The 9,144-nt window shown below is 37.5% G+C and overlaps 1 protein-coding gene across 1 annotated transcript; it reads right to left on the bottom strand.

The window, feature by feature from the left end:
• Positions 1-302: 302 nt before the first annotated feature.
• Positions 303-8,527, bottom strand: LOC4350243 (uridine kinase-like protein 3). The gene is made up of 16 exons (XM_015759813.3): positions 8,400-8,527; positions 7,849-8,033; positions 7,622-7,713; positions 6,279-6,348; positions 6,076-6,191; positions 4,901-4,997; positions 4,003-4,082; positions 3,655-3,849; positions 3,416-3,499; positions 3,278-3,338; positions 2,457-2,517; positions 1,931-2,024; positions 1,787-1,859; positions 1,392-1,474; positions 616-806; positions 303-484 (listed from the first exon to the last, which is right to left on the bottom strand). The coding sequence occupies exons 2-16, from the start codon at positions 8,015-8,017 to the stop codon at positions 475-477; spliced, it is 1,476 nt and encodes a 491-aa protein (XP_015615299.1). The 5' UTR covers positions 8,018-8,033; positions 8,400-8,527; the 3' UTR covers positions 303-474.
• Positions 8,528-9,144: the final 617 nt, after the last annotated feature.

The raw sequence follows: 9,144 nt of genomic DNA, 5'->3' as shown, positions 1-9,144 counted from the left end.
GTCCGTTAACATTATTTTCTTTCCGTGCACGGATGGTGCAAGTGTCAAAAAAGAAGAGAGATTTACTGCCCAGATCACACAGCAACCTACACCAGTGGTCAGAGTATCATCTACTACTATTCAGTATCTGCCTCATTTTTTGCCGAAATAAGCATTGCATTGCTAATCTGAAAGATAACAAATCAGAGATTACAAAATTTGGCCCTGATACAAGCCAATCATCTCCAATTCTAGGAAAGAGAAGTAGCGGATCACATACAGATGAAATCACAGCAAACTGCAAGCGCAGAAGTCAGACGATATCAGAAAAACAAAATTGGAATTTGCTCGATTTATGAGGCGGTCTGTAATGTTAACCGATACAGAGTTTCTGGTAATGAATACATTAATATTGGGATCTGACTTTCGAAATGTAAAAAATAAGTTTCTCAAAAAATGGAGATGCAGCCGGCAGGATCTGTGTCTCTGCATTGTTCACAAAAGCCTGCAACGAGTTTTATAACAACAGATTAGCTTCTCGCAGGGCTAGCAAATCATTATGCTAATAAGCATAAATCATTATGCCAATAAGCATGAATCCGATCAACGATGTTAGGAACAAAGACAGAGGCTCACCTGACACGATTTTTCTCGTCGCAAAAGAATGGTGTTGATGACTGATAATCATCTGTTCCGAAGTACCTATCTCCAAACTCACCCATTCCAGGGATGACGCGGAAATCATCGTTCAGACCAAAGTCAATTTCTGATGTCACGATCTTGACTCTCGGAAATCTCTTGCTAACGACATGCACTCCTTGGGGAGCCTGCAACAATAACAGAAGTTTCCGTGGTAAGCTCGGTAGTTCTCAACCATCACACATACAACGAGCATGTACAGCAATGGTGATATAAATTAAGTCAGGTTCCGGACTACACTTTGAGAAAACAAAAACACGTATGTCACAGTAACTATATTAACTGTTCAGCAATTTGCAAAACAACAGATACAAAAGTTACCAGATGCAGTAGAGATGTTTATTAGCTAGTAATTAAGTGGGAAGATCTATATTAGTCAAAATATAAACTTTTCTTTGTATATGCGTCTTGGGCGTCTCTCTTCTATTAATGCAATGCTACGCAGCTCTCATGCGTATTCGAGAAAAAAAAAGTTCAATTTTGAAATAACTAACATCAAATATTACACGATGGAGGTAGTAAATAATATTATAAACCTAGCAAGGCTGAAATAGCTACCACTGTCTAAAACACGATCTTTTGGGAAAAGAGAATGGAATATCTATTAGAGTAGCCAAATCATCAGATTATGAGCTTCAAAAAAGCAACAATCCATACAAATGAATAAATTAAGACTCAAAACAAATGAAACCAAAGCACTTCAGTAGACTTACTGATATAAGATTCAGAAAGATAATGTTTGTTTCCTGTACACCCTTCTTCAAGAGTAGGGATATAGCTTGAACAGCTGAATTTCCTGATATGATGAAGAGGGTAAGACTAGATGAGATGCAATGAGCATCCAACAGTTAAGCAAGTGCACAGAAGTTCAGCAAGTCAAAAGATAATGTACACTATATGCACAAAATATATCGATGACACTACAGATGACATGTGAATTAGTCTGAAAATGGACAATATGCCAAACTAATTTTGTTGCAGAAGTACAGTATCCCCACATTGCTTGCTGTCTTTTACATGCTATAGGCAAAGGCAGAAGGGCTCCAGTGAGCAGGAAAAAAAAGTGATGACTGACGACAGAAAATACATGTGAGAAGCATCAACAAACCTGTTCCCAGTATGGGATCCAACAATAGAACATGCCTGTTTGCTATATCTTTTGGTACATTGTGATAGATTAGCTGCAAGGAATCAAGAGCTCAGTAATGTGACTTAACTCCAACAAACAATACAAAAGTAGATTAAACCAAACCTGTTTGCCATTGTCTCCTTCTCTGTGAATAAGAATCTTCCCAATTTTTATACCTTTACAGCATGCCCGCAATGCATTCTCCATACTCTCACCACTGGAAAGCAATTGTAAGAAATAATTGACAATAGTTATGTATTTATACTCAAGGATGTATGAAGAGCTTTATTAACAGAATCTTTAACAAGAAATTGAATCATAGTTTATGAGTGCTCAAGAAAGCATGCTTAGTAGTCACTAAATAAATTATTGCAGTATTGGGTATGTGAAGCCCGTAAAGCAACTGAAGGAAACTGAATCAAAGTTTCCAATATTTTCTAGTAGAGCATTTGTAAATGGCCATGGTGCTCCATTTATATCATTCTGCACAAGCTATCAGGCAAAGCAAAGAAGCAACATAACAGTATCACTGACATACATGACAGCAGAGTGGTAAAAAAAAAAGAACCTTCCAACCTCCCTTGAGTGCCAAGTGGTATAACAGTTAGTCTCAAGAAAGTACAAACTCAAAATATAAAGATGCTATTACCTTCTAATCACTGAGATACCGCACAATCTTTTAGAGAACTCTACCCCAGTGTAAACAGAACCTGCACACATAAATAAAGCAAAGATATAAATTACTTGCAGGAGAAAACAATTGCAGGTAACTCCATGCTTCTACAAGAGAACAGAACAATGGAGGTAAATAATCTACAGTCCCTGTTATACATAATAATGTGTTGCTTGTTTGTAGCGACCATGCTTTCGCATTCCTATAAGATTGAAGTACTTAACCACAGACTTTTCAAGAAACAATCCTAAACAAATGTAACTAGTTTCTCATTTTAAGATTGTGAGGTTCATTCAGATAGAAATTCTCAAGATTTACCTTGGTTCTGTCTGTGTAATGCTACTATGAAATGAAAACAGGGGCAACTACCCTTGTTTGGGGAAAAGATGGAGCAGCAAATAATGAACTAAGACTTTGAAAAACATGAACACAACAAATAGATGCTTGTTGCAATGTTCAATTATAAAATGCGGCGTAACAAAAGCAAACCATGATACTGCAACACATACAAACTTGTAGCAGAATGAGGTGCCACATTAGCACGTATTTTCTGAGGCAACACATTAGCACATATCCAAGCATTATCATTGGAAACAATAGAATAAATTACTATGAAAATATAGCTTGAATTCAATGGAATATAATAACACAGGACATTATGTGTAATCATGTAATGGTACAAATTCACCATCTTAATACAAACTAGTAGCGAGCAAGATCCTCTGCATTAAGATAATTTGTAACACCTGAACAATGCAAGGAACACGCGTGAATGGCGACTGTGCAATACTACTTACCAGTTGGAGTTATGACCTGTTTTTCCTTGAATGGAAGATGACCAAGACCATGCTCGACAACCTATATTCCACAGGAAATTCAAGCTACCATGGAAATTCATACAAAAGAAAACATGTCAATTGCATGTTCATACTGACCAATCGAATCAACCGATCGGCATAGAATATGAAATCATGTGTTGTTGTGGCAGCATCGCGTATTATTGTGTGCATACCTCGTATCTGAAAGAAAGCAGCATTGCAATGTCAATATTTATATATGTTACAAAAATCCTGAAAAAGTGCATATTACATTCAATATTATGAGACTATCAAAAGACAGACAATTGTTCTTATATAAGAAAAGACTGCAGAACATTTATGGTTACATCAGGTACCTGATAAGTAGTCTGAATGACATACAAATTGGGGTGTACTTTACAGAGATCATGTTGACCAAGCTTAGTGCGAATATGCTGAACGATTAAGTCAATCGCAACATCATTATCTCCACCTCGTGGGATGATAATATCAGCATACTTCTTGGTTGGGAGGATGAAGTCTTCAAAAGCAGGCTTAACAAACTTTGAATACTGTAAAAAAGGAATAGCATTAAATGGTTAATTTCAAAAATGAATCATCAAGGAAGTCTGTACCTAACAAGTAACAACTAATATTTTGTAAACATGTTAAATAAAAACAGAACTAGTGAAAAACAAAAACAGTAATAGATGTGACCATGTTACCTGATCTAGCACAGTTTTGATATCTCTACCCTTCTCAATGGTGTCACGTCGAATCCTCCTTGTTAATCGCACATCAGCATCTGAAAAATCAATAGGATGAATATAATAATATAAAGGACAATACACTCACAGGGTTAAATGGACAGGGCACCTTACAAAACCCTTCTTTTTTGTAAATTTACAGCCCTTGTCTATAGGTTTAGGAAATTCACAACAATGATTAAGGATGTCTCTCAAGTTGTTTAACTAGGGGACATGCAAAGTGCTGCCTTGGCAGTTTCCTTCAAAGCAGATTATGCAATACACACTTGGAGACATTTGTGACTTCAAAAACAACTCTTAGTCAAAATTTCAATGAGCAGTATTTCAATATGGAAATGAATAAACAATTGTTGTGAGCTGATAGAAATGAACTAATAAACAAACAATGAAATTAGTGTCCTAATAGTCAGCGCTAGGCACTGGGTAGCCACGAGATGGTGTGGGCAGCTAAACCTTTTCCTTGGGTGCTCTTGTTACAACTTTAGTGTTAAATTGTCTAAATTTTGTGTAATATGATTGCTAATTTCTCGGATTTATACTAGTTCGTTTGTCCTAGGTGCTAAGCGTCAGCCCTGCCAACCCACTAGTGCCTCCTTGAAGCATGAGTGCACAGAGTGTAACTCTGTTTCCAGAGAAAAAATGAGAAATATACAAGTGTGAGATATTAAGAGTGATTTATATACTTCTGATTCAAATGAAATAGGAGGCAATAAAGCTACATTGCAAACATGTAGAAACTATCAACACAAATATGGAAATAAACAATTAAACACACTGACCACAAGTACAACTGATGGTTGCTGGTCATGGGCAAGAGTTTGAGATTATCATCAGTTTGGTGTGCAAACATTGATACCTGTATCAACAAATATCTTCATGTTCATCAAGTCCCGGACACGTGAATCATGGAAAACCAGAATACCTTCCAAAATAATTACATCTGAAGGATTGACCTGACAGCAGTCAAAATATTAGGGTCTCTGAAACATAAAGTAAAACAAATATGAATAAATAAAGTGAAGAACAAACTATAAGCAGTGATCTAATTTTCTTAGATAAAATATTACAAGATGAAATTGCAAAACAATAAGGCGCTTAGTACTTAGTAGAAACTGTGCAACTAAAATTAACTACACCATATTTTACAATGTTTATTTAGATATATGCAACCATAGACTTGCTACGTTTCAGATAGGCCACTACAAAGTTGACTTTGATATGCCACAGCTAAATTAAAAAAAAAACGATGCCACTATGAATTAAACTGTACACAATTCCCTTGTCTTCTCCCTTTGTCCCTTCAATATCTGCCATCCCCAGTTCTCCCTCATCAACTGGGAAGGTGAAGGTATGTACTTCAGTAAATAACTTTCACCAATAATGGTTGAACCAGCTAGGCCTACAATTGGCTTGTTGCCTTGGATTCTTTTGGGTATTTGTTGTAAGATATATGTAACAATGTTATGTGCCATGGTTACATGCTTTACGGAGCCTGACAAAAACAATGCAGCTAAGCTACTCATTTCACTAGACTATATCAAATTCTTGGATCTGTCATTTCAAACCCATCCTTTTTCAACGGAAAATTTCAGGTGGCAGATTGTCTTAATCAACATATTGAATTCCTAAAGCCTAAACAAAGCTTAATCACCAACAGAATGAAATGCAACCCATGTTTTCTGATTCCCTACTACTTATCCAGCAGACCAGCACCCAGTTTCCATCTACATTTCTCTTGGACAACTCACAAGATATGAGCAAAAACAGAATGATGCTCAAGAAGACAAAAATATTGAGGGTTAGCTAAGGATTACTCTTATGACAATCCTTAGTAGCTATATCGCTGTATCTAAATAACACCTTTTACAAAATAATTGTTATTATATGGAGAGTCTCTACTAACTTGTAGATTTCTCGGTTCATTCGGCAGGCATAGATTAGAAACTTAAGGCTGTATTAGAAGCTCAGGACGAGGAAACATTCAGTTTATCAGGTGAGTAAGTTATGAACAGCAGTGTAAAAGAGTAGTACCTTTCTTGCGCTTGCTACACTCTTATATGTTTTGAAGTTATAATTAGGAATGTCCACAGCCTTGCCATGTTTCAAGTTCTCCATACAAGAGAGTAGTAACTCCGTATCAAATGCATCTGAAATTAGGACAGCGGCAGCAAAATCAGTGCACAGCTCTAGCCACTGGCATACTAAGGCAAACTTCTTAGGAATACGCATCATACCTGGATGATCAAAGTTATAATCATGAACATGGACCAATTCCTCATCAGATAACCCATAATAAAAGGACTCCTGCAATGCAAAATCGGAAACAACATATGCCCCAATGTGACATTTAGCATGATATACCAACTTGTACAATCTGTAACTGGAATGTTTGCAGAAAAGCCTATCTTTTCATATTTGACAAACTATAAGTAATTAATGGCAATAGTATACAATAAACACATAATGGTTTCTTTAAATGACAAAAGTAACAAGGTCAACCAATACAGAAAAATAATTAAGGATAAAATAGAAACTTGCTTTGGAAATATGTGGGGCACTAATTGATCACAATCAATAAGTCATGGCTGCAAGCCTACCACTGACCGGTGATCACAGAAATGACTTCTGTTAAGCAGTTAGCAATATAAGTAGTATGATCACAATCCTTTGAAAGAAAGACAAGAAAAAATATTTTATTAACAATTTGTTATCATAATGGCATTCGTAGTTATATTTTTTGTACACCAACAGTTTCACGCTCAAAAGACTAAATTACCAATAATCCAGTATATATCAAGTATGATGTTACACAACATATCTAAGCTAGAGCAACAATTTTCAGAATACAGATACTAAACACTGTGTCTTTTGTATACTTAAAAATAATGAAGTGAAAAATTTGTAATTTGCAACCACAGTTGTTTCTTCATCTTGTGCGCATGATGCTAAACTATGAAGTCAGGGAAGAGATAATAGCATTTAGGGGATAAAATGGTTTGTACTATAGGCCTATAGTACCTTAGAGGCTTAGACCCATGGAATGGCTTCACACTCAAAAGACTAAAGTGCCAATAATCCAGTATATATCAAGTATGATGTTACACAACATATCTAAGCTATAGAGCAACAATTTTCAGAAAACAGATACTAAACACTGTGTATTTGTATACTTAAAAATCAATGAAGTGCTAAATCTGTAAATTTGCAACCACAATTGTTTCTTCATCTTGTGCGCATGATGCTAAAGTATGAAGCCAGGGAAAAGATAATAGCATTTAGGGGCTAAAATGGTTTGTACTATAGGCCTATAGTACCCTAGACCCATGGAATGGCTTCAGACATACCAATCTCCAGGTTCTATTCAATAATAAATGCTAGGTTATTTCATTTGTGATGCATGTATGGAACAGAGTATAAATGAAAGTTGCATGGATGTATTTCGCCTTAATACCACATAAATCGAAGAAAAGAAATGTACTAGTATTAGTTAGCGGTATTTAAAAGAAAATCGGGTGATCCAAATACCACAAGGCAAAGGGGGCAATCACAAAAGCAAAACAAGGCCAGATTGACAAACCTGAGTAACAACAACCACACGCTGATCACGTAGCTGATCAATTATCATCTTGCATACAGTACTTTTACCTGAAGATGCACCCCCAGCGACACCTGCAATCCAAACAAAATCATGGAACGACATGACACATTTGGGGGGCAAAAGGGCTACATTATGTTCAGCGATCGATACTCCCTGATTACTTGCAAAACAAATAGGTAAGACGACGGCACTCGACAGGTACTAACCAATGACAAATGGCTCCTGGTGCCCATTCTCCACGCCCGAGGTTGTCGGTTGGTCCTCCCCTGACACGGAGCCATTCATGTTAAGCTCTTCCAAACGGAGCGCAGAGTAGTGTACCCCGGTGGCGGCATCAAGAACTTCATCATCAACTGGCCTTGAAGTTGAACCCATATATTGATCCAAGAACCTACCACAAATCCACAATGGCACCAAGGTATCAAACCTAGCCTCTGATTATAAATTTCCAGCAGCTACCAAACAGAAATATAGAGTAAACAACAATGTTCTTGGCAACCATAGAAAATTCTTGCTTGTAACAATACAGATATAGAATGAATACTAATACTAGTGGCAAACATTCTTGTTCGAAGAGAACCGTAGCCTATTTGGGCAGGGACGGATCTAACGAGCGTTGAGTTGAACCTCCCCCATACTTTTGGGGATCCTCCAGATCTATCTACGAGAGAGAGAGAGAGAGAGCAAGAGAGGGAAGAGGGAGAGGATCCTGGGCGCTATAGATAGATAGAGAGATAGGTAGGTAGGGTTTGCTCACCGGCGGGGGGCGGCGAGGAAGCAGCAGGGGGCAGCGCCACCGCTGCTCGCTCGCGGGATGGGCGGAGATCGGCGCAGGCGGCGGGGCGAGCGGAGGAGACGACGATGGGGAGAGATCGCAAAGGGCGCAAGGAGACAGGGGCAACGCTAGCTTGGGGTGTTTCTTCTTTTCTTTTTTTTTTTCACACCGATTACTAATAATAAATAAATAAAAGGTGAAACTCTTTCAGTAAAAATACAACGTTACGTAATCAATAAACTATGGAGCGTTCGATTTCCCTTTTAGATTACTCTAACCATTCGATTTATCCTATTGGCAAAATATCTGCTACCTCCGTTTTAGGTTATAAGATTTTCTATCATTGTTCACATTCATATAGATGTTAATGAATCTTATAACCTATAGATGTTCACATTCAAGATTCATTAATATATATATAAATGCAAGATTCATTAACATCTATATGAATGTGACAACGTTAGAAAGTCTTATAACCTGAAACGGAGGAAGTAATATCTTATTGATACTTCACGAAATTCATTTGTAATGGCATCCTTTCACGTTCCTCATGTAAGAAAAAGATTAATTCTCTTCGTCTCTGCTCCCAAGTTGTGAAAACGTGAGACGTCGCGCACACCGCACGCGTACCTCCTCACCCGCCGTTGTCGTCAACACCGCCTCCTTATCTGGCGCTGCCACTGCTGCTGCCTCCTCCTTCCTAGCTTTGTTGCTGCTGCTCATACTT

This window comes from Oryza sativa, chromosome 11 (genome assembly GCF_034140825.1).
Source record: "Oryza sativa Japonica Group chromosome 11, ASM3414082v1".
NCBI lineage: Eukaryota > Viridiplantae > Streptophyta > Magnoliopsida > Poales > Poaceae > Oryza > Oryza sativa.
This window is presented reverse-complemented; position numbering and strand designations above follow the sequence as displayed.